This window comes from Cololabis saira, chromosome 8 (assembly GCF_033807715.1).
Source record: "Cololabis saira isolate AMF1-May2022 chromosome 8, fColSai1.1, whole genome shotgun sequence".
NCBI classification, from domain to species: Eukaryota; Metazoa; Chordata; class Actinopteri; order Beloniformes; family Belonidae; genus Cololabis; species Cololabis saira.
The window spans coordinates 7,160,204-7,186,250 of record NC_084594.1 but is presented as its reverse complement, the minus strand read 5'-3'; the positions used below and the strand labels follow the sequence as shown (position 1 = coordinate 7,186,250).

At 42.9% G+C, this 26,047-nt stretch overlaps 2 protein-coding genes across 3 annotated transcripts; both read right to left on the bottom strand.

The window, feature by feature from the left end:
- Nucleotides 1-1,682: 1,682 nt before the first annotated feature.
- On the bottom strand, nt 1,683-14,416 carry LOC133449100 (complement C1q subcomponent subunit C-like). The gene is made up of 6 exons (XM_061728233.1): nt 14,380-14,416; nt 13,279-13,295; nt 11,249-11,417; nt 10,873-11,104; nt 2,679-2,796; nt 1,683-2,011 (listed from the first exon to the last, which is right to left on the bottom strand). The coding sequence occupies exons 1-6, from the start codon at nt 14,414-14,416 to the stop codon at nt 1,802-1,804; spliced, it is 783 nt and encodes a 260-aa protein (XP_061584217.1). The 3' UTR covers nt 1,683-1,801.
- Nucleotides 14,407-24,553, bottom strand: LOC133449255 (complement C1q subcomponent subunit C-like). 2 transcript variants are annotated; one of them, XM_061728387.1, is made up of 8 exons: nt 24,498-24,553; nt 23,941-24,056; nt 23,712-23,774; nt 22,621-22,774; nt 22,396-22,536; nt 22,169-22,295; nt 18,609-18,773; nt 14,407-14,431 (listed from the first exon to the last, which is right to left on the bottom strand). In XM_061728387.1, the coding sequence occupies exons 2-7, from the start codon at nt 24,044-24,046 to the stop codon at nt 18,639-18,641; spliced, it is 726 nt and encodes a 241-aa protein (XP_061584371.1). In that variant the 5' UTR covers nt 24,047-24,056; nt 24,498-24,553; the 3' UTR covers nt 14,407-14,431; nt 18,609-18,638. The 2 variants fall into 2 exon arrangements, with proteins under 2 accessions (XP_061584371.1, XP_061584370.1); XM_061728386.1 differs by lacking the exon at nt 14,407-14,431 and having other exon boundaries at nt 18,366-18,773.
- Nucleotides 24,554-26,047: the final 1,494 nt, after the last annotated feature.

Genomic DNA, 26,047 nt, shown 5'->3' with positions numbered 1-26,047 from the left:
CCAGGAGACTTTTCTTTAAGTTGCGACATGATACAGGTGTGTGCCGATTTTCGTGCATGTACGTCAAACCGTATTGTGGGGCTTGAGGCACAAAGTTTTCTAGGGGGCGCTGTTGAGCCATTAGGCCACGCCCATTAATGCAAACCATGAAATATCAAATTTTTCGCCAGGCCTGGCTTGCATGCAAAATTTGGTGACTTTTGGGGCACTTAAGAAACTTAAGATGTGCTGCTGTCTTATGTAGTTTATCTTTTTTTTGTAACAAGTCGTTAGAATAAATTATTCTTTGCCCAAATACTTTGTTTGAGGCATGTTCGTTTTGTCACCACAGATTAGAAGTTTTTATTTTTGGTTTGGTTGAATGAACTTGAAGAAATCATGGAAATCATTTCCACACATTTATTTAATTTAATTTCAACATTAAGCATTTTAATTGTTTAAACCAAATACCCTTAATTTGAGTTAACCAAATCTATTTAAGGTAATGAAACTTTTTTTCTGTGGTTTAATATGATCCTATTTAGATAAGTCTTTTCAACTTGTTTTAATGAGTTTAGATTACACTATAAACTTAAATTAATTTGACCCATGTAAATTTAGTTGGATTAACGGTTAACCTAAAGCAGGGGTGGGAAATCCTGGTCCTCGAGGGCTGGTGTCCTACAGGTTTTAGATGTTTCCCTGCTTCTTTGCACCATGATACAAGTGTCGTTAACAAAAGTGAAGACCTTGATAACAAGCTGATGACGATGATTAATTAGAATCAGGTGAGTTAAAGCAGTGAAATGTCTGAAACAAGCAGGACACCGGCCCCGTGGACCAGGAATTCCCACCCCTGACCTAAAGTATTAGTGCCGAACAAATGTACAATCAGTGAAACTGACATAATTCTACTGGGTTAAAGTAGAACAAAAATATTAAGTTGAACGAACTCAAATAAATAAGCTTGACACAAATGAAGTATATTGGACTGAAACCAAAAAAAAGCTTGGTGTTGAAAAAGAGTCATTTGAATTTGTAAAGTTGTAAAGTTAATTTAACAAATCATTTATTTGAGTGCACTTTAATATAAAAAAAAAATATGTAAAACTGAAACTGCTACACATGGGAGCCTGAGTGGACCTTTATTCTGTCAACCGTCACACTGATACAAATATTGTGCTTGATCTACTTAAAAAAAAAAAAGTCAACTTTTTGCATGAGATTATGTAGATCAAGAAAGACTAGTCTTTGTATAAACTACTTAATTTTATGTATGTAAATAATACATTTTGCAAGTACAGTCAACTTAATTGTGTTAAGTTTACTTTATCAAAATTAAGTTAAGACTTTACTTGCAAATTAATTTTGTACATACTTAAAATTAAGTAGTTTATACAAAGACTAGTCTTTCTTGATCTACATAAAAATCTCATGCGAAAAAGTTGACTTAATTTTTTTAAAGTAGATCAAGAAAGATATTTTTAAATGTGGCGTTCTACTTAAACAAATAAAGCATGTTTCATCTAAACATTGGTCAATCTGCCCAATAGATTAAAAGGTAAATACAACAAGATCATTGCTTGTTGTTTGTGTGTAAATGAACAGATTGCCTGGGATTACAGAAATACTGCTTGTTAAGGATAAAATGCACAATGTCTTGTTTTTTGAACCAGTGCAGATTAAGTTCAAAACTAGATGTATTTGTGTAAAGCAACAAACTTCATTTTTAATTGTTAATATCACAGATTTAAACATGTTATATTTACATGCGTTTAGATGTATTTTTTTCAGTGCAGAGTCTCTGTCCTGCAGGCTGTTACTAGGCGGTGGGCAGCACCAGGAAGCCGGTGAAAGTGTGTCCGGTGCTGCTCTGCGCCGTCACCAGGTGGTTGAACCTGGTGACCTGCAGAGACACCTCGTCCCCGGCCTGCAGCTGCAGCAGCGCAGAGCCAGATGTGACCAGGAAGCCGTCGGCCGTGTCGCACAGGGTCATGTGATCGGTGCTGCCCTTCATCAGCCTCAGACACACCTGGAGGAGGATGAGGGTGTGTTGAGCCGCATTTTGTAATAACGGTGCATTTGTAATAAACGTCCAAAATGTAATAACTTTTTCATTTCATGTTGTAATAAAGCCGCATTTTGTAATAAACTGCCCCATTTTGTAATAAATGTTGTTATTGCATTTTGAGAAGATTATTATAAAATCCACTTGCAACTTTTTTTATTTTCTAGGAAATGTACATGGTGCATTATGTAATAATACCTATTATTATTGTTGGTTGTTTAACAATGAATTTATACAAGAGTGACTTTTGTTTTTTATGCAATTTCCCTTAAAGCTATGTAGCCCAATAAATCTATGTATAATACTCCAAATATAACTTTAGTTGCCTATTTTGAAGTTTGGAATTATATAGGCCAATAACAAACAAACTATGCTTTATAATTGTTATTACATAATGCACCATGTTATTACAATTTCTAGAAAATAAAAAAGTTGCAAGTGCATTTTGTAATAATCTTCTCAAAATGTAATAACTTATTACATAATGTGGCAAAATTTATTACAAAATGCGTTGCGGTAGTTTATTACAAAATGCGGCTCAACAGGGTGATAAACATCCATGGTAGAACTTCAGACAAATGAAACACGGTCTGAAGAATGACCAAAGTACAGGTTACGAGAACAAACTCACTCTGCTTTTCACTGATGTGTGGAAACTGAAGAAATACACGCCGCTGGTGACGCAGGTGAACGTCCCGTTGGTCAGAGATTCTCCTTGAAACTGCGCGTCCAGGTCAGGCAGGATGTGTCTGTGGGAGATTTTCACGCACACTTGTTATTAATAATCGTTTCACAGCCAAACAGTCAATTTAACCTTTAAGACACCTTGGATGCTGATTTAAAGGAGCTTGAGGCAGGATTGAGGCAGGATTTATGAAAAAAATTCGTATACGTTTTAAGTTTTCTAGTAATAATGTCAGATGAAGCGTTCCAAATCTCTTGCCTTGAACAGGCTGTGTGCTGCAAAATGTGCTGCAATTTGGAGGCCGAATTTCTTGCACTGTCCTGTGGATGTGACGTCACATGACGCTGCATGCACGTTCTCCCCGTTCTCCCGTGCCGGCTTCACTGTTGGCTGCAGTACCCCCGATGGCCGTCGTGTCGAAGGGTGGCACTAGAGAGTCTCATTTCTTAAAAGGAGCCTCATGCTCCTTTAAATGTTATTTTTAAAACTGATGAATCTGTAGCAGTCTTATAATTAGTTGATTTAAAGGTGACAACATGATGTGGAAATAAGTGACTTTCTACCAAACTCTATAGTCAAAATAACTTTTCTATGACCAGACATATAATCTGTGGGGAAAAAAAGGAAAAAACATGAACAAAAAAACAAAAACAAAACATGCAGAGCAGGAAAGGCTGCAGTTCCTCTACCGACCACTAGGCTGTGTCATACCCACTAACGATAACGATACATTGTGCAAATACACTTAATCTGCCTGTAAATCTAAGTAAAATTGGTTAATTTTAGATAGTTTAAGAATACAAGACATCAGAGTCACTTATTTAGCTTTATTTTAAAGTCAGAAGTGAACTGAGGTAGCGGCCTCATTAACAATACAGCCGAGCTGTTGCAACAACAGGAAAACCAGTGTTTGAAAAAGGTGTTTCCATCACTAAAAAAAGCACCGAAGTAAAATAATAAAACCATTAAAAAAAGAGAATAATAAACAAAAATAGGAACTACTATTAAAAATGAAAAGTGGTTCCTACCAGCAGCGTGTCATTTAGACTAAATCTGAATAGTTTAGTTACTTTCCATCGTATTCCTGTTAATGATATTAATGATATACATTACCACAAAAAACTTTTGATACTGAAGTATCAAAAGTATCGATTATTTTCATTTGAGAATCGATTTTAGAGCGTACAGATCTGGTATCGGAAGTATCGATATTTCGGTATTGATCCGCACATCACTAGTGGAAACAGAAAGCCTGGTTCTGTACTAAACCTGTCCAGAACCAGCTCTGGAACTGAGTTGATCTGCGTTGATTTCAGGGTTTAAATGTCCACATTTACAGCAGAATTAAACCTATTTAGAGTCTGGTTCAGAAGACGGTTTTGGTCTGTTCAGGGCGATGCTGGTAGGTTTGAGTCTGACCCGATACCGGAGACTCTGCTAGTCTCCGTTGCACCTCAGTTAATACCTGATTAAGATGTTGGTTCGATACTTAAAATGAGGATATTTCTAATTCAATTCAATTCAATTTTATTTATATAGCGTCTAATACAACAGAGTTGTCTCTAGACGCTTTACAGAGACCCATACCCAGAACATGACCCCCGAGCAGTTATTACATAAACAATGGCAGGTAAAAACTCCCCTAGTGGGAGAAAAACCTTAAGCCAAACAGTGGCAAGGAAAAACTCCCCTTTAGGAGGGAAGAAACCTTGAGCAGGACCAGGCTCATCAGGGGGGACCCTCCTGCCGAGGGCCAGACTGGTGGGTCAGGGACGGCAACAGCACAGCAGGCAGGTGGAAGCAGCAACGGGATGACCGGGGGTGGGGACCGCAGGCCAGCACACAGCTCCCGAAGCTCCGGTCCAATCAGCAAGTCCCAGGTTGGGGTGCAGGGTCAGGAAAAGACTTGTGCTCCGTAATGCAAGCTACAAGCCACCCATGGCCACCTGCAGGACAAAAGAGAGAAAAGGGAGGAGAAGGGGGGGGCAGCAACGGGATGACCAGGGGTGGGGACCGCAGGCCAGCACGCAGCTCCCGAAGCTCCGGCCCAATCAGCAAGTCCCAGGTTGGGGTGCAGGGTCGGGGAAAGACTTGTGCTCCGTAATGCAAGCTACAAGCCACCCACGACCACCTGCAGGTTCCGGTGTCCGGCAAAGGATGCTGCAACATGGACAAAAGAGAGAAAAGGGAGGAGAAGGGGGGGCCAGCACAAGAAACTACAGGAGCGACTCTGACACACTAAAGTTTACACTACCTAGAGATTTACCAACACCAGCTAGAGGTTTACTAAACACTAACTATAGGCTTTACTAAACAGAAATGTTTTAAGTTTAGTTTTAAAGGTGGAGGTGGTGTCAGCCCCCTTAACCCAGATTGGAAGTTGGTTCCATAGTAGTGGCGCCTGATAGCAGAACGCCCGCCCTCCAAATCTACATTTAGATACTCTAGGAACTACAAGTAAACCTGCACTCTGAGAACGGAGAGCTCTGACAGGAACATAAGGCACTATCAGGTCTTGCAAATAATGCGGAGCTAAGCCGTTTTGGGCTTTATACGCAAGTAATACAATTTTAAATTGGATTCTGAATTTTACGGGTAACCAATGGAGCGACGCTAACACTGGAGAGACGTGGTCTCTCCTGCTAATTCCTGTCAGTACTCGTGCTGCTGCATTTTGGATCAGCTGGAGCCTATTCAGCAAATTACTTGGACATCCTGCTAACAACACATTACAGTAATCTAGTCTAGAAGATACAAACGCATGAACTAGTTTTTCTGCATCACTCTGTGAGAGGATTTTCCTAATCTTTGCAATATTACGGAGATGGAAAAAGGCTATTTTACAAACCTGATTGACATATGGTTTAAACGACAAATCCTGATCGAAAATAACACCAAGATTTCTCACAGTTGCACTGGAAGCCATCGCAACACCGTCTAATCCCTTCCTAAGATGCTCTGGACCAAGAATGATAACCTCTGTTTTATCTGAATTTAGAAGCAGGAAATTTCTGGACATCCAGTCCTTGATGTCCCTAAGACATGCCTGAAGTTTAACTAACGGTTCTGTTTCATCCGGCTTCATAGACAAATAGAGCTGCGTATCATCAGCATAACAATGAAAGTGTATGCCGTGATTCTGGATTATACTTCCCAACGGCTGCATGTATAAACTGAACAAGATTGGCCCTAGCACTGAACCCTGCGGAACACCATAACAGACCCTTGACTGTTCTGAAGAAACCTCATGTACATGAACAAACTGGAACCTGTCAGATAGGTATGATTTAAACCAACATAGAGCTGTCCCTTTAATCCCAACAACATGCTCTAACCTGTGCAGTAAAATGCCATGATCTATAGTGTCAAAAGCAGCACTGAGGTCCAGTAGAACCAGTATGGACACTAATCCCTTATCTGAGGCCATAAGAAGGTCATTCGTGACTCGAACAAGTGCTGTCTCTGTGCTATGATGCATTCTGAACCCTGACTGAAAGACTTCAAACAGATCATTTCTATACAAATAGTCACATAACTGGCTTGAAACTGCCTTTTCCAGAATTTTAGACACAAATGGAAGGTTGGAAATTGGTCTATAATTAGCTAAGGTGTCTGGGTCAAGAGAAGGTTTTTTAAGTAAAGGTTTAATTACTGCGACTTTGAAAACCTGTGGTACATATCCTAAACTTAGGGATAAGTTAATTTGGTCCAGTATTGTCGTACCAATAAGAGAAAAAATATGTTTGAATAGACGAGTCGGGATGGGGTCTAACATACATGTGGTTGACTTAGCTCTATTAACGAGTGAAGTCAGCTCAGGGAGGTCTATAGGATCAAAACAGTCTAGAGACAAGTCAGAGCCTAGGGAAGTCGCTAAAGCTGAAGAAACACCTACAACCGGCTGGTTGATTTCTTCTCTAATTCTCGCGATTTTACTGTTGAAGAAGCCCATAAAGTCCTCACTACTGAGAGCTGCAGGAATGCACGGCTCAACAGAGTTGTGACTCTTTGTCAGCCTGGCTACAGTGCTGAACAGAAAACGTGGGTTACTTTTGTTATCCTCTATCAACGTTGAATAATAAGCTGTTCTGGCTTTGCGAATGGCTTTTTTATATACTATTAGAATATCTTTCCATTCACGATGAGAGTCTACAGACCTACAAGAGTACCACTTCCTTTCCATTTTACGCACGTTTTGTTTCAACATGCGGATATCTGAATTATACCAGGGAGTTAAGCTCCTGTGGCTAGAAACCCTCCTTTTCAAAGGAGCAACTTCATCTAAAGCTGAATGCAACAAATCAGCAGTGTTACTAGCAAGGAAATCAACATCTGCAGAGGTAGAACCCAGGTCACTGGCCTCGACTACATCACTATTTCGCACTGTCGTAAGATAAGCAATGGCCTCCCTAAATTTAACAATAACTTCATCAGACAAACATCTGCTAAAATAATACCTCCTATTTTGCACTTCAACATCAACAAAATTAAATTCAAACGTTATTAAGTAATGGTCGGATAAAAGGGAGTTTACAGGTGACACCAACAGACATCAGTTTCAACACCGTAGGTGAGAACGAGATCGAGAGTATGATTAAAACAGTGCGTCGGTTTATCCACTTTTTGTGAGATACCCATTGATTCTAGAAGAGAATCGAAGGCTAATTTAAGATTATCGCTTTCAACATCCATATGAATGTTAAAATCACCCACTATGATGAATTTATCTGTGCTGATCAATAATCCAGAAAGGAAATCTGAAAATTCAGACAAAAACTCCAGATACGCACCAGCAGGGGGCCGGTACACTACCACTAACACAACTGGCTTCTCTGATTTCCGGCTCGGAAATTTCAGACCAAGCATGAGGCTTTCAAATGTATTATAGTTGCACTTGGGTTCAATTTTTGTTTGGAGACCGGAGTTATAAATTGCTGCGACTCCTCCGCCTCGGCCCGTGCTTCTAGGAATGTGATGATTAAAGTAGCCGGGCGGAGTTGATTCATTCAAACTAACATACTCTTCCTCCTGTAACCATGTTTCTGTTAAGCAGAAAATATCACTCCTGCTCTCTGTAATTATATCATTTACTAACAGAGACTTAGAGCTTAATGATCGTATATTTAGTAGTCCGCATCTAATTTTTCGGTCTGTAATTGGTACCAAATGTGCATTGGTTTTAATTTTTACAAGGTTATCTTGGTTAACGCCTCTATAGCGCTGCACCTGGTGAACTTTTGGAGGGCGGGGAACTGCAACCACTTCTATTTTGCTAGGCACCTGGCCAGAGTCGCCAATATCATGTAATCCTACAGTTTTAGAGTCGCTAATTACATAATGCAATCCTACAGTTTTGTTGGCAGGCGTTGGTCCTTGAGAAGCAACAGATGTGTCGCTGAGTGGGGAAAAACGGTTAGACACATGAAGCGGGTGGTGGTGTTCTGTGAGCCCTTTAAGACTACCCTTCCTCCGAACCGTCACCCAGCTGCCCTGCCTGGCCGGCTGCCGGGGAGCTGCAGGGGAGCGGTTACGCTCAGCTGCTACGGGCCGGTCCGCAGAGGATTCTATCGGACTATGGTCTAGTTGGCCAAACCGGACCTCTAACTGACTAAGCCTCGCCTCCAGCCCTGTTAAACTACAGCTCTGCATCCCGGCCTGGACCCTGCATTGTCAGGGGGAGTGTCTAATAACATTGGCCAGATTTCTAGACATAAGAGCTGCACCATCCCGGGTGGGATGAATGCCGTCCCTTCTAATCAGACCGGGCTTTCCCCAGAATGTCTCCCAGTTGTCAATAAAGTCCACGTCGTTTTCTGAACACCACTGAGACAACCAGCGGCGGAGCGAGAGCATGCGACTAAACATGTCATCGCTGGTCAGATTGGGGAGGGGGCCAGAAAAACCTACAGAGTCCGACATGGTCTTGGCGTAGTTACACACCGAGACAATATTCATTCTGGTTACTTCCGACTGGCGAAGACGGGAGTCATTAGCTCCGACATTGATGATAACTTTACCATATTTACGATTACCCTTTGCCAGTAGCTTCAAATTTGCTTCTATGTCGCCCGCTCTGGCCCCCGGGATGCACCTAACTAAGGTCTCTGGAGTCGGCTTCACATGTCTGACTATGGAGTCTCCAATCACCAGGGTCGGTTTCTCAACAGATGTGTCGCTAAGTGGGGAAAATCTGTTAGACACATGAAGCGGGTGGTGGTGTTCCGTGAGCCCTTTAAGACTAGTCTTCCTCCGAACCGTCACCCAGCTGCCCTGCCTGGCCGGCTGCTCGGGAGCTGCAGGGGAGCGGCTACGCTCAGCTGCTACGGGCCGGTCCGCCGCTAGCTTAGCCTGGTTAGCTGAGGAGGCTCTCGGACTATGGTTTAGTTGGCCGAACCGGACCTCTAACTGACTGAGCCTCGCCTCCAGCCCTGCAAATAAACTACACTTTAAGCACTTACCGTCTTCACTAAAGGAGGCAGAGGAATAACTAAACATTTCACACGCTGAGCAGGAAAGAGGTGAAGCGGTGGGAGCCGGAGCGGCCATGCTAAGATGCTAACGGAGGCTAACGGACAGAAAATGTATCGGTGATTGGTGACAGTGAAAGTTACGGAAGAGAAAATGAGCGAGTGTTGAAATAAAGACAGTAATGTACCAGATATAGTGCTATTTTACCAGAAAACAGTCTAAGTTTTAGATAAAAAGTCGGGAGAGATCTGAGCCTGCAAACGCCGTGAGACGGCAGCAGCACAGACCGCAAACACCAGGAAGTGACGCGATGCGTGACGCAATACGTTACCCAATCAGCAAGCACAGCAAGTCTGTGATGTTCTATGTGGCACTTGTGTAATAGAAGTGATGGGTCAATTTAAGGGTCAAATGTACATTAGATGTAAGGCACATGTTTGTTTGTTGTTTTTTTTTTGTTACTTTTTATTCTTATGTGGGATAGGTTCTCTTTTTCTCTGTTTTCATTTAAAAGAGGACAGTGAACATCATGTGTGTTTATAATTTTGTGATGATATATTTGCTCTGTCGCAAAAATATTAATTTAAAAAAAGAAAAAAGGATATTTGGACAGATTTGATCAGAATGGATGTAGCAAGTGAGCCAAACTAGACAGGCTAATTTTGATTGACATGAGGTGGGCGTGTTGATTTTAAGTCTGAACCAGAACCAGAAGAAAGCACCGCGTCGGCTTCTGCCTGAGAAATTAAGGCCCCGTTTACACGGAGCAAAAACGGTGGCGTTTTCATGCGTTTTGGCCGTTCGTTTACACGAAAACGAAACTCAAAGTCACCAAAAACGATAATTTCTGAAAACGTCACATTATGCCACAGAAACGTCACCACACTGCAAAAACTCAAAATCTTAACAAGAATATTCTTCTTATTTCTAGTTAAAATGTTTCATTTTTAGTCAAAAAAATCTCATTACACTTAAAACAAGAGTCATCACTGGAAAAAAGTGAAAATTTACTTGAAACAGGTGAAAATTGTCAAATAACAAGTTATTTATCTGGTGATGACTCTTGTTTTTTGCAGTGCAGCGTCATGTGTGCGATCTGTGTTTACAATTAGTTTGGCCACCGTCAATACTTTCTTGTATTTTACCTGTTTTATATTCTAAAGTCACACTTAAAAGTAACTCCACTTCTCTGTCACTCCAAACGAAAGACTCTTGTTCATCTTGGAAGTAACTGGAAGTTACTCGTGTCATTTGTTGATGTTTTTTTCCAGGATTCCGATTAGCTAGCACGACTTTATGCTTCTCGTTACACTGCCCCCTGTAGGTTTGGCTGCTCATAGCACCTTAACAGCGTATTTATGCGAGTTCGTGTAAATGATGGTATTTTTCAAAACGTAGAGGGGGAAATATCCGTTTTTGTAAATAATAATAATAATAATAATAATGGATTTAACTTGTAACGCACTTTCCATTCAATGAATCTCAAAGTGCTGCACTTAGATCATTATTCATTCATACACATCCTCACTGGTGGTGGTAAGCTACGTTTTGTAGCCACAGCTGCCCTGGGGCAGACTGACAGAAGCGTGGCTATGTGTAAATACCCGGCTCTGTGTAAACGTGGCCTAAATCCCGCGCCTGCTTCCCTCTCCAAGACCTCAAAGCGTCTCACGTGTTGAAGTTGATGGCCGCGTCCAGCTCTGGCGGTTGTGTCGTCATCATTTTGTAGGAGAAGAAAGATTTGAGATCGGTGGAAGGGCTGTAGGGTCTCCCCTTCTCTCCTTTGGGCCCTGGATATCCGGACGGGCCCGGCAGACCCACGTCCCCCTTCAGACCCGGCCGGCCCGGGGGGCCCCGGTCCCCCAACACTCCCTTTACGCCCCTGCCCGACAGCCCATCCTCACCTGCGCATAGAAATAATCATCATGACAAGCCCCTCAGAGTTTAAGCTGCAGCCCAGAATAAAAAAATAAAAAAAAGATAAGTGGAAATGAATCATTTACTTTGTAGTACTTGTGTAACTAGTTTCATGTCTGGTCTCAGCTCACCTGGATCTCCTTTCTCTCCTTTGGGGCCGTCCTTGCCGTTGGGTCCATGGATGCCTGGAATACCGGGAATCCCGTGAACTCCACCTCTGCAGGACGACTGTGTGGCAGCCGGGGCGGCGAGGACCAGGAGCAGCAACGCTGCAGCGCTGCAGCTCAGACACCGCCGGTCCTGAACACAAAACACAACCAGGTCCTGAACACAAACCACAACCAGGTCCTGAACACAAAACACAACCAGGTCCGGTACTATATATATATATATATATATATATATATATATATATATATATATATATATATATATATATATATATATATACATAGTACAGACCAAATGTTTGGACACACCTTCACATCCAAAACAAATGGGGAAGTCTGTCCAAACTTTTGGTCTGTACTGTATATATGTGTGTATATATACACAGGACTGTCTCAGAAAATTAGAATATTGTGATGAAGTTCTTTATTTTCTGTAATGCAATTAAAAAAACAAAAAATGTCATACATTCTGGATTCATTACAAATCAACTGAAATATTGCAAGCCTTTTATTATTTTAATATTGCTAATTATGGCTTACAGTTTAAGATTAAGATTCCAAGAATATTCTAATTTTTTGAGATATGATATTTGAGTTTTCTTAAGCTGTAAGCCATGATCAGCAATATTAAAATAATAAAAGGCTTGCAATATTTCAGTTGATTTGTAATGAATCCAGAATGTATGACATTTTTGTTTTTTGTAATTGCATTACAGAAAATCACAATATTCTAATTTTCTGAAACAGTCCTGTGTGCAGATGTTGAATTAGTGAAACCCAGATAAAAAAAGTCACTAGAACTGATTGAAGTCTGAAATATGAGCCTTCAGGCTTCACCTCAATCTAAAACAAAGATTTTCTTCATAAAAACACACTGAATATGATGTGATAATCAATCATCTGCACATAAATTCAGCTGTAAGACAAATGTCTGCGTGAAACCCACAAACATGCATTTCAATTGAAGGCATTTGAATGCTGTCCTGGCTCTAACCCTCCGGCAGGAACACACAAACACAGGTTTGAACAGTTTCAATTGCAAGAAAAGAAAAAAAGAATGCATCCAACCAAATGTATTAAACTCCTAAGATATATTTATCATCATACGCATTGTAAGTAGGGTAATATAATCTCACCATGTGCAGTGATGAGGTCTGGCGTCTTGCAAGGACACGATTAATCCGTCTTCTTCAGAGTCTCAGATGTGATTCAGTCGTGAAGAAAACGGGAAGTGAAACATCTCGAAACAGCAACATAATAAGATGTTTATGAAATCTGCAGATTTGTTTTCTCTTTTTTTCACAAATAAAATTGATACATAAAAGTAATTAATCACTAAAGCCAATGGAGCTCAGTAGGTAGAGTAATCATCTCCTTTTGCTTGTTGATCTGCTGGGATCCACTTAACCTGCAAATGTTTCTGACGTAAAGAGACTGGGGGTCTTTCCTCTGGGACACAAAACCATCAAAGGACTTTAGGAATGACAAAGTTCTGCAGCAAATACTAAAAATTTAGCCTTGGTAACTTGAATAAACCCAAAACTGCTGAGAGCAGCAAAATAACAGCCAGATGTGCAGACTGGGACTCTGCTCAAAAAAGATGAACACTGACCGTAAAGATGTTTTTGTCAACTTGAATCGTAAGAATGAATCATTCTTTGTGCCTTAAAATCATTATGCTTCCTTTGTTTCATGGTTATTCTGCATCAAGACGCCTCATGTATGTTTTGACCCTTTTGCATGCAAATGTTTAATTAAATCTACTGAAATCTGGAACAAAAAAGTATACATTTTCCATCACATTGTCCTTATTCTCTGTTGGCTTTCCTTCAGACTCTGGGTAGAGATACTAAACAGAGGCCTTCATTTGATCAGTTAATAGTAGGGATGCACGATATGTGTTTTTCAAGCCGATACCGATAACGTCCTGCTTCTTAAGACCGATACCGATAACATATTCATATTTATTAATTTTTTAAATTTATATTCACCTGTAGTTTGTGCACACCTGGAGACAAAAGAGATGGAAGAAAAACTGTGCAATCTTTACTGGAACTTTTATTATTGGATATCGGAGCTATTTTTAATATTACCGGATTTATTGATATAGGGAGTTAATCTGTGGAACAACTGCAAAGATGAAATGAAATCCTGCAAATCACTAAGTAAGTTTAAACAAATCTTTAAAATCAATACTCTTTATGGATACAAAACAGAAATGAACACATGAACTGACAGCCAGTGACCAAAGTGCCTTGCTCAGCTGAACTACTTTTTCTTTTCTTTTATGCTTTACTTTTAGAAGTTCTGTGAAATGAAGAAATTGTAAAAACAGAACATTAGAAGGGGTAGGACTAGAAAAGTTTTTTGAAACTTCATCCTTTCAAACAGGAAATATTTATCTACATATAATTTTGTCTCTTTAATTTGCTTTGTTTTGCTTATGTTTTTTTTTTTCGGTATATACATTTCATGTATTCTGATAATTTTTTTGTTTTTGTTTTAACCTGTTTGAATAAATAATTAAATGAAAAAATGAAATATGACACCATAATTCCTGATATCGGCCTGATAAATTCAGATTCAGATTCAGACGACTTTATTAATCCCTTTGGGAGGTTCCCTCGGGGAAATTGACATCTCCATCTCACTCACACAGCACTGCCATATAAAAATCAAACACCCATATAAAGATGAAAAGATAACAAATTTAAAAGAAAAATAGAAATTAATTAAAAAAAAAAGCGCAGTGCAAAAGGAATCAATAAATATCGGATCGATATTTATCGCGCACCCTTAGTTAATAGTTTAAAGAAGAATATTTCTCTGAGTTTGGTACCCTCACTGCCCCCCCAATAACCTGTGCCAGAAAAACATTTGCTGCAAGATCAAATAAATGCAAAAACAGCTGACTTTAAAAGGTTTTTGCCAAATTATGTCCGTAACCATTAAAGTATGTGCAGACAGGGGAAAATAAATAAATGCAAAAATGACATTTTAGTGAGATGTTTAACTCAGTCAACCATTAGACTTGATGTCGACGTTGATCTGGGGCTCTCGTTCACTTGTACTTCGTTACCAGGAAGACTGACCGAGCAGCATCCTCTTCATCATCTTCATCATCTTCATCAAGCCGCACGGACGCTGCAAGTTAAACCAGAACTTCAGGGTCTGTTTTAATTCCTCTAACTGGTCACGTGCAGACGCTAGATGTCTGTTTATGGGCTGTTTGATTTCCCTGCAGGTGCCCACGTCCCCTTTTCTCTGGCACGCTTTTCCAGTAATTCTCAGATTTTTTTTTGGTCATCTGAGGACACAGAAGTGAAATAGTTCAACGTGAAGTCAGGAAAAAAACGATGATGAAGCATGAAAGAACTTTCTGATCAAACTTGGATTCATGCTCCCACTTTGTTCTGTTTTTCTCTGAACTTCCTCTTTCTTGCCGTCGCCTTGTTTGACCTCAGTGCAGATGTCAGCGTCTGTGCCACTAAACTTTTGATTTCCTCAGTCATCCGCCCGGTGTTTATTTGTTTTTAATAGTCGCTTCCTGCAAAATCTGCTGGCTGGCAAATTTACTGTATTTCTTGGATCCTCTTTCCATTTTCGACCCGTTTTCTCAGCTTAAATTTGCAGTACGAGGCCTTTTATTTTCTACTTTTCAGAACAAGCTGGTCATTGCATTTTAACAAATTACCAAGGCAAGATAAAAATAAGAATGAACTGCTTTTATGCAGTAATTTGCTATAAAATCTGAGTCGTTAAGCTAATAAAACACAATGAATTATCATTTCTTTTGTCTTTATCGAACGCATCCATTAAACATTCACGCCGCTCCTGGACTTGGTGGGAAAACTTTCTGTAGGAGTTTTTAGTAGCTCTGGACCGAACCTGCTCTCAGTCTGGGAGTGTTTAGGTCCATTTACAGGATTTCTGGGTCACCAGACGTTACTCCACATCATCCCTGAGGTCGGGGGTCGTCAATCATGACAGAGTCGCTCCGAAAGGCGGTTTTTATTTTTCCTGTGGCAGATTGACGTCATACTGCTTCAGCTTCAGCAGGGCAGCCTCCTTAACGTTGTCCTATTTTGGTAAGTTTCCCCTCGATTAGAGGTGCAGACCCTATAAAGAGCAAAGCAGCCCGGATCATGATGCTCCCTCCACCGTGCCTCAGACCTGGGATGATGTCTGGACGATAGTAAGCTTAGGCTTTGTTGCGACGTACACAGTACTTTAGTTGTAAAAAAAAAATCAGGGGGGGTGGTGGACAGTTAATTTGTGCTGATTACAAATAATATAATATATTACAAATAATAGCAGTGACCAAAACACCTGCAGAAATACTGCAGGAATGACATAGCAGCAGTTAAATGCAGCCTTCTGTAAGCTTTAAATATCCACTGGGCTTACATCAAATACATCAAAACACAACAATAAAAAACACTTTTCTGAACTTATCAATATGACTCTGTCCTTCACAGGATAAGTAAAATAGATCACTGCAAAAACTCACAATCTTAACAAGAATATTTGTCTTATTTCTAGTTAAAATGTCTCATTTTAGTAAAAAAATCTCATTACACTTAAAACAAGACTCATCACTGGAAAAAACAACAATTTTCACCTGTTTCAAGTAGATTTTCACTTAAAATAAGTAGAAAAATCTACCAGTGGAACAAGATTTTTTTGCTTGTAATGAGAAGATAAATCTTGTCCAACTGGCAGATTTTCCTACTTATTTCAAGTGAAAATTTACTTGAAACAGGTGAAAATTGTCAAATGTGTTATTTTTCTGGTGATGACTCTAAATGTTGAAATAGCAGTAAAACCACATTCATTGATGAAATGACATAAGGGATGGAAAAGGGGGATGGCAGTTTTACTGGGGGGATGATTTGGACCGTTTTTGTTTCAGGGGTTTCAGTTTCATCCCCCCTCATCTCCCCTCAACTCGAGTACTGGTCGTACACGGTCCGGGATATTCTTCCTGAATAACTCAACTTTTGATTCATAGTCTGTGGGTTCGCTTACTACTTCCACCAGAAATAAAAACGTTTAATCAGTGTGTTCAGCAAAGACACTCGTGTGCAGTTTAAGGACATTATTTTTTTGAATCTATCATTGTTACTTATATGAAACACTTCCATTTTTCTTAAGTGAGTTTAATTATTGCTAGTTTCCCAGGTTGGATTCAGGTTGCCCTTACATGCACTTGTAATCTGAGAAAAAACAAAAACTACCACGCTGCTGAAAAATATAAGACCAAAATAAAAGTTCCCTAAATCTGACATATGGATAACTTAACAGAATATTCCGTTCAAGAGGGCATGTCTTGAATTAGCAACCTCTTTAACCGATAATATCGTTCACTGTCTCATCCTCCACAAATAGGAGCATTTGTGGCCAAATAAGCAGCCGAGTGAGGAAAGTGAACTTCTGGGAGGGAACTCGGACGGAGATGAAAAACGTCGACATGCTGATGAACAGAAACTTAAGCTGCATCTGTGTTGAACATGAATAATGCTGTAGTTGTCATGTATTATCTCTTATTGTGAAACTGTGGTCCATAGTTTCAGAGATTGCACCCTCACTTACTGGAGTCATAAATCATCTTCTGGCATAAATCAGGTTTTGAATAATAATATCACTTACATTTTTATTGCTCCTGATTTTTCTGGCTTTCAGATTTTACAGACTAGACTGCAAACCTTTAGGCCCAACTCTAGTGTGGTTGTTCATGGTATCCCATTTGGAAACAAGAGCGGTGTACCACAGGGTATATACTTGGTACTCTGGGTTTTTGTTTTTTCCCAATTCCTTATACCCCTCTTTGGGTTAATTAGGTATTTTCATATCATATTTTCATTTAGTTTCCTTTCAGAAAGATTTAATTGAACAAACAGATGGCAAAAAATGACTTTTGGCATGAATGGCATCCAACTGTTGATCTCTGCCTTTTAAATCACGAATCTATATCTTTTAATCAACCAAAATAAGTTTTTTGCCTCTTGCAATCATCATTTCTAAAATGTGTACCTTTGTTTATGTGTCTGTCATTGGCATTCTAGTGTCCAGTGTCCCTCTTCTGACCCAAAAACATTCATCTTAAGGGTGCTGTGTTAACACAAGCTCATTGGCAGAGTTACTGGTGCTGAGCTATTTTTCCTGCATGAAGTGATACTTGTCAACTGCAAATACTTTTTTAAGCCCATTTAATTAAGTAATAAAACTCCAATCATAAGGAATAACTCATCCTTTAAAAATAGCACTAACAGTTTTTTGTAATGAAGACTCATTACTTTTACTAAACCATATTTACACTGAAAAACGTTCCCTTTTAAATAACTGTTTTTTTTTAATACTGTATTCGAATGGGGGGAAGAAATCAGCTCCAGCTCTTTGTGTTCTCGTCAGGATGAATCAAAAGTAGAAATATGGCACAAATAAGTAAATAAGACGTCTGACACACATTTTGGTTGTTTTTTTTTAATCTCTTTTTGTAGTTTATTGTGTTGATCAGTTCAAATACATTTAAAATACATCTCCTGCTGAGCAGAATACACATTATTAACTTTTATGTGCTGAAATAGTTAAAAAATGACCATCTGTTTTAAAGTCACATGTCAATAAAATTTGTGGGTGTGGCCTAAAGATAATCTTCAACCTGTGTCTTCTTTGGAAGTGAAATATATTTGTAAATTTAAATAATGTCAATACCATATGAACAAGTTAAGATTACAAATATGAAATCTCATATGTTTACGTTTCAGTTGTGATAAACAGTAGGGGGCGCTCGAACCAGAAGGGTTGCATCTCGTCATTCCCGACCGTTTGAACATTTTCTGCTTCGAAATATTTTTCTTGACATTTGGAAAAAAAGGAAAAAGAACAATAAAATAGTCTGAAGTTGTCTGTCCGAGTTTCAAAATAATTGTCACAATTGAGGAAAATTCTTAACAGAACTTTGATCGAACGATCTGTTTCTAAGCTGCTTGACAATAAAGTTTGTGGGCGTGTCCAGAAGTTACTCTCACGATGTAATGATCAAAAAAATCTTGGTACAAGTCAGAAGACATCTCCGTGGCAGAACAAATTTCTCCAATCAGAGGTGACGAGTGGGCCGAGATTAACATCTGGAATTTGGTACGTTTGTGATTTCTGTGAACCCGCTTAGACCTCAACAAATTTCTCATTTACATTTCTCCCACCTCCAAGTAAAGATCCAGATTTTCATTTGACAAGAGAGAATTTGCAGGCAGTTCAAATAAAACATGCAACGACCTCAAACTGTGACAAAAATGTTAATTGTAAAAGTGAAAGACACCTGAGACAGGAAGGGGAGAAGGTTGTTTTGTTAGTGCGAGTGCAGCAGGAACCCGGAGAAGACGCTGTAGCCGTTGGGCTTCCCCGTCATCCCTTTGTAGTCTTTTGTCTCCAGCCACACCTCCTGCTCTTTCGACAGGTAGACGGCCAGCCCACCTGAAGTTACCTGGAAGCAGTTTAGAGTCATGACATGAAGTACACGCCCACGAAACCTTCAGCGAAGGTCAGATCCTCACAGGCTGCAGATTCACACTTACTTAGGGCGCTTTTCCACTAGTACCTACTCAGCCTGACTCCACTCCCCTCAGTTTGGCTCTTTTCCACCAGGGATCTAACGTGCCGAGTAGATACTTTTTCTGTAACTACTCGTCATTACACTACATGCCACCGATTGGTCAGGCGGTGGCCAATCAGATGTCTTAGTTAGGATGTGACATCATTTCAAGAGCGACTCGCCGCTTGAAGCCTTTTCTCCCTCCGTTGTTTTAATTTTATATTGAATGCAAGCAGCAGATATATCAACTCATCCATGTTCTCCATCTTCGGTGTCTTAGTTTTTCGTTTGTGTCGCACAATCTAGTACGTCACAGCAGCTTCGCTCCAACCTGCCTGCTTCTGATCCAGGTGCTGGATTGTAGTGGAAAAGAAACAGGGCCGAGTTGAGATAAGTAGAGCTGAGATGAGTAGAGACGAGGCAAGGCGAGTTGAGAGGAGTCGAGGCGAGGCGAGGCGAGGCGAGGCGAGGCGAGGCGAGGCGAGATGAAGCGAGTGGAGTCGAGACGAGACGAGGCGAGTGGAGTCGAGACGAGGCGAGTGGAGTCGAGACGAGGCGAGTGGAGTCGAGACGAGGCGAGTGGAGTCGAGACGAGGCGAGATGAAGCGAGTGGAGTCGAGACGAGACGAGGCTAGTGGAGTCGAGACGAGGCGAGTGGAGTCGAGACGAGGCGAGTGGAGTCGAGACGAGGCGAGTGGAGTCGAGACGAGGCGAGTGGAGTCGAGACGAGGCGAGTGGAGTCGAGACGAGGCGAGTGGAGTCGAGACGAGGCGAGTGGAGTCGAGACGAGGCGAGTGGAGTCGAGACGAGGCGAGTGGAGTCGAGACGAGGCGAGTGGAGTCGAGACGAGATGAGGCGAGTGGAGTCGAGACGAGACGAGGCGAGTGGAGTCGAGACGAGGCGAGTGGAGTCGAGACGAGGCGAGTGGAGTCGAGACGAGGCGAGTGGAGTCGAGACGAGACGAGGCGAGTGGAGTGGAGTGGAGTCGAGTCGAGTCGAGACGAGGCGAGTGGAGTCGAGACGAGACGAGGCGAGTGGAGTCGAGACGAGGCGAGTGGAGTCGAGACGAGGCGAGTGGAGTCGAGACGAGGCGAGTGGAGTCGAGACGAGGCGAGTGGAGTCGAGACGAGGCGAGTGGAGTTGAGACGAGGCGAGTGGAGTCGAGACGAGATGAGGCGAGTGGAGTCGAGACGAGACGAGGCGAATGGAGTCGAGACGAGACGAGGCGAGTGGAGTAGAGACGAGGCGAGTCGAGACGAGGCGGATGGAGTCGAGACGAGGCGAGTGGAGTCGAGGCGAATGGAGTCGAGACGAGGCGAGTGGAGTCGAGACGAGGCGAGTCGAGATGAGGCAAGGCGAGTGGAGTCGAGACGAGTGGAGGCAAGGCGAGTGGAGTCGAGACGAGGCGAGTGGAATCGAGACGAGGCGAGGCGAGTCGAGACGAGGCAAGTCGAGTCGAGGCAAGGAGAGACGAGTCAAGGCGAGACGAAGCGAGGTGAGTCGAGACGAGGCGAGTGGAGTCGAGACAAGGCGAGTGGAGTCGAGACGAGGCGAGTGGAGTCGAGACGAGGCGAGTGGACTTGAGACGAAGCGAGTGGAGACGAGGCGAGTGGAGTCGAGACGAGGCGAGTGGAGTCGAGGCGAGTGGAGTGGAATCGAAACGAGGCGAGTGGAGTCGAGACGAGACGAGTGGAGACGAGGCGAGGCGAGTGGAGTCGAGACGAGGCGAGTGGAGTCGAGACGAGGCGAGTGGAGACGAGGCGAGGCGAGTGGAGTCGAGACGAGACGAGTGGAGACGAGGCGAGGCGAGGCGAGTGGAGTCGAGACGAGGCGAGTGGAGTCGAGACGAGGCGAGTGGAGTCGAGACGAGGCGAGTGGAGTCGAGACGAGGCGAGTGGAGTCGAGACGAGATGAGGCGAGTGGAGTCGAGACGAGACGAGGCGAGTGGAGTGGAGTGGAGTGGAGTCGAGTCGAGACGAGGCGAGTGGAGTCGAGACGAGACGAGGCGAGTGGAGTCGAGACGAGGCGAGTGGAGACGAGACGAGTGGAGACGAGGCGAGGCGAGGCGAGTGGAGTGGAGTCGAGACGAGGCGAGTGGAGACGAGGCGAGTGGAGACGAGGCGAGGCGAGTGGAGTCAAGACGAGGCGAGTGGAGTCGAGACGAGGCGAGTGGAGTCGAGACGAGGCGAGTGGAGTCGAGACGAGACGAGTGGAGACGAGGCGAATGGAGTCGAGACGAGGCGAGTGGAGTCGAGACGAGGCGAGTGGAGTCGAGACGAGACGAGTGGAGACGAGGCGAATGGAGTCGAGACGAGGCGAGTGGAGTCGAGACGAGGCGAGTGGAGTCGAGACGAGTGGAGACGAGGCGAGGCGAGGCGAGGCGAGTGGAGTGGAGTGGAGACGAGGCGAGTGGAGACGAGGCGAGTGGAGACGAGGCGAGGCGAGTGGAGTTGAGACAAGGCGAGTGGAGTGGAATCGAAACGAGGCGAGTGGAGTCGAGACGAGGCGAGTGGAGTCGAGACGAGACGAGTGGAGGCGAGGCGAGGCGAGTGGAGTTGAGACGAGGCGAGTGGAGTTGAGACGAGGCGAGTGGAGTCGAGACGAGGCGAGTGGAGTCGAGATTAGGCGAGTCGAGACGAGGCAAGGCGAGTAGAGTCGAGATTAGGCGAGTCGAGACGAGGCAAGGCGAGTAGAGTCGAGACGAGTGGAGACGAGGCGAGGCGAGTGGAGTGGAGTCGAGACGAGGCGAGTGGAGTCGAGTAGAGTCGAGTCGAGTCGAGGCAAGGCGAGTGGAGTCGAGACGAGACGAGTGGAGACGAGGCGAGGCGAGTGGAGTGGAGTCGAGACAAGGCGAGTGGAGTCGAGACGAGTCAAGACGAGGCGAGTCAAGACGAGGCGAGGTGAGTCGAGGCAAGGCAACGCAAGTGGAGTCGAGACGAGTGGAGACGAGGCGAGGCGAGTGGAGTGGAGTCGAGACAAGGCGAGTGGAGTCGAGACGAGTCAAGACGAGGCGAGTCGAGACGAGGCGAGGCGAGTCGAGACGAGACGAGGTGAGTCGAGGCAAGGCAGAGCGAGTCGAGATGAGGCAAGTGGAGTCGAGTTGAGGCAAGGCGGACTAAGTAGGTTTTTGTGGAAAAGCACCATTAGAGTTTACTGGTTTATGCTACAAAATAAAGCGCACAGCTTTCAAACCTGCTGATTACCACCTGTACAGTGGGCACCTAAAGGGTTTAACGCCCATCGTGGACCCAGACACAAACATCGCAACATGAGCCTCGTGCTTGTACCTGTCTCTTGTGGTGCCGATGGTCGCAGAAGGACATCACCAGCGAGCTGTCGCGCTTCATCAGCACGCAGAGCCTGTCCTCCAACGATGCGTGGAAGACGAAGTAGTACGTCCCCGGGACCCGACACCTGCAGCACAACACGCACTTCTCAGTTCAGTCGCTCGCCGCCCGGCGACGTTTTAATGACAGAAACACGACCAAGAGAACCAAAAACTGGGCATTCTCGCCTGAAGCGTCCGGTGTTGGTGTCGTAGCCGCCGTCGATGTTGGTGATGACTTTGGTGAAGCGGATAACGCTGTTTCTGTCCGGGTACTCGCTGGTTCCCCTCGCCACGCTGAAGGCCACCTGCTGCTGGACCCCGGCGGTCCTGCGGAACCAAACGTTAGCCTCAAATCTGACTCTGCATCAGTGATAAATGCCTGTAGAAGAAGAACTTCCTCTGATTACATACCCGTGTTCCCCGGTGTCTCCTGGAGCTCCAATGAATCCCCACGTTCCAGGTTCCCCGGGTTCTCCGCTCTGGCCTCGTTTCCCGGGGTATCCCAGCTGCCCCGGGTCGCCCGGTGCACCTCTCCCAGGCCCGGAGGTTTGACTCCCCAGAGCTCCTGCAGAGAACAGGTGGTTGGTGCAGCTCGTTTCTAAAGAGCAGGTTCTGTCACGACAGCCGGATCTGCAGAGACGTTCACGACAAACAAACTCTTCCTCTAACTCGGCCGTCAGGGACTCTAACGGTTAAATTCCTCAGGGAGGAGCACGTTAAATGTGAGAATCTTTTATTGCTCTGCTCACCTGGTCTGATCTTCAGGTAAACTTTCCACCTGTGAAAAATCTTTCTCTCTGCAAGATGTTGCACTTTAGTTTGAACCTGATGCACAGAAACGTTGCTGCTGCATTTCCACCTTTGTATTTCGTGTGTCCACGCACTAAAAACTGATCTGCTGATCTGCTAATTGATCTGCTGATGATGAATTAGAATGCTGATTGATCAGTTAATCGAGTGCTGATTGATCAGTTAATCGAGTGCTGATTGATCAGTTCATCGAGTGCTGATGATCAGTTCCTTGAATGCTGATTGATCAGTTAATCAAGTACTGATTGATCAGTTAATCAAGTGCCGATGATCAATTAATCGAGTGCTGATTGATCGGTTCGAGTCATGATTGATCAGCTCATCAAGTGCAGATTGATCAGTTAATCAAATGCTGATGATCAGTTCGCTGCAACTTGACTTCTTCAATACAAATAAAGTAAAAAAGGAAACATCGTCTTAGTTCAAATGTTTTCCTTTTTCTTTTTACTTCACTTCTGTGAAACAGATGACGGCATAATAATAATAATAATAATAATAATAATAATAATAATGTAGTTTGTCTGATATTGAGACGATTCAGACGATTTTTATTATTCAATGTTTTTTTCAGTAGCAAAGAAAAGAAAATCACATGCTTTGTTGAGAGAAACGTGTCTGAAATAGTTTCAGCCCTCAAATCAAAATCCAAATTGCATTTGTCATGAATCATAAGTGCAGACTGAGAGAGATACCTGGCTCTCCTTTCTCTCCCTTCTCTCCATCCCGGCCGTCTCTGCCAGGAAGCCCCGGAATACCTGAGGACCGACACACACATCAGCACACGAGTAAACACACCAGGCAGCATCTACGGTTACACACACACACACACACACACACACACACACACACACACACACACACACACACACACACACACACACACACACACACACACACACACACACACACACACACACACACCTGGCATCCCAGGCATCCCTCTGGCCGGACACGTCTCCACGGCGACCGACAGAGGTGTGGCCAACGAGAGCAGGGCTCCGACCACGAGAAAACAACGACCGAACATGACGGAGAACCTGAGGAGGAGAGGAGATGAGGAGAAAAAAAGAGTGAAAAAAAGAGTGGTGATAACAGAGAGGTCGGAAAACAGAAAGAATGAAAGAAGAGAAAAAAGATGAGAAGAGGGGGAGAAAACGGAGAGCAAGAGCGAGGGAATGGCACAGGACAGGTGAGGCAACAGGTGAGGGAGGAAACAAGTAAAAGAGTGATAAGAAGAAGAGAAAAAGGAGAGCCGAAGATAAAGAAACAAGGGGAGAAGGTGATAAAAGAGAAGATGAAGGTGAAGAAAAGACAAGGAAATTCAAGTTTTCTAAAACATGAACTTGTCCACAGAAACATATTTGATGAAAGAAAACTGAACTCGGTCACAAATGTAACAAAAGTCTTAAGCTCTTAAATCCCGACTACTGCAACCAGTCATTTCCCATCAATACCTTTGAACTGAATCCGAAACTCACCTGAGAAAATAAGAAAAGCCGCCTGGGAGAGTTGAAGACGGCTCGCAGCGTCTCCAGAACCTCGCAGCCGCCAGATGAGGAAGACGAGAACAAAACCAAAGATTCAGCAGGTTTCACGTCACTGGTGAAGTTCTGGGCCGCCGGGTTGCAGTTCTGCATTTCTGGGAGGTCACGGACCGTCGCGGGGGGTCGGGGGGGGTCACCAACTAGACATTAACCACAGAGCTGGAGCCCGGTCCCTGCCAGAGGGTCATGAATGGATCTGTACCTCATAGATGGAGACGTTGACATGCTGATGAATTAAAAACATCGGCAAATGAAGGGCTTTTTTCCTTATTTCAGCCTGCTGTGACACTTAACAACCAACTCCTCCGGCCCATGAGCCCTGGATTTCTGTGTGGAATTGTGGGGGATCCACCTTTAAAACCACCTTAAATTCAATAATAAAACTTCAAAAACGAGCCATAAGTTTCATCAATAAGGCTGATTACTACGCTCACACAGATCCATTTTTTTTTTAATAAATTCTCATGTTATCAAATGTTATTATTTGTTTTATTATAAAATCATTATGTTCAGAGCAAAATCAAAAATGCTCCCTGACTCAATACAGAGGTTCTTTTCAATTCAGGAAATAACTACTATCAACTATAATAACTATAATCTTAGAGGTGTCTGCAATTTTACTGTACAAAAAGGTATGAAAAGGAGACGTGTCTCCATCATTGGAGTTAAATTCTGGAATGACGCCAACATGAATTTAAAAACATGTCATTCTCTTTTGGTTTTTAAGAAAATGGTTTGTAAAGCTATTTTTGAAGCTTATAATTGCAATTGACTATCTGTTAATGTTTCTTTGCTTTTCTGTTGTTTCTTTGCTTTTCTATTCTCTTTTTGGTTTTCTGGAGGTCGGTAGCCACAAAAAGGGAGTTGGTACTATAGGATAGGCTTTTATAAGCAGTTTGCTTCTGCCTGTGCCTTTTCAGTCATTGTTCAACACATGATTATTGGTTTTGTGTGAAATTTTAATGCTGTGCACAATGTTTTTTGGTGTTGTGTTTGTGTTGTCATGACTGAATAAACTTAATTCATTCATTCATTCATTCATTCATTCATTTGATCGCCAACTCCCCGGGATTCTAATTCATGACGGGTTTATTCTACTTCAGCTGTTTTTAGTTGGAAATGTTTCAGATGTGCTTAAATGTTACCCCATGCCTCCTCAGTTCACTCAGTAAATGCACCATACACTTGAAAAAGTAATTTATTTGCTTGTTTTTTTGTTTGTTCTCCCCCTCAAGTTCTATGCTTAACCCATTTTTGTATTTGTTTATATAAATATGATATGAATCTTGTGATAAGATTTTCCACTCACAACAGAAAGGTAGTTGCAAGTAAAACCATTTAATTAAAAAAAAGTATTTGGTCTTCTATTTGTTGGTGAATATGAACCAACGTATGTGATTATTATTACTGAAAATTAAAAAGAGGTAAAACTAAACAGTTGTGGCCCCCAGTTTCCCCTCTGATGCTTCTTCTTCTCCTCCGTC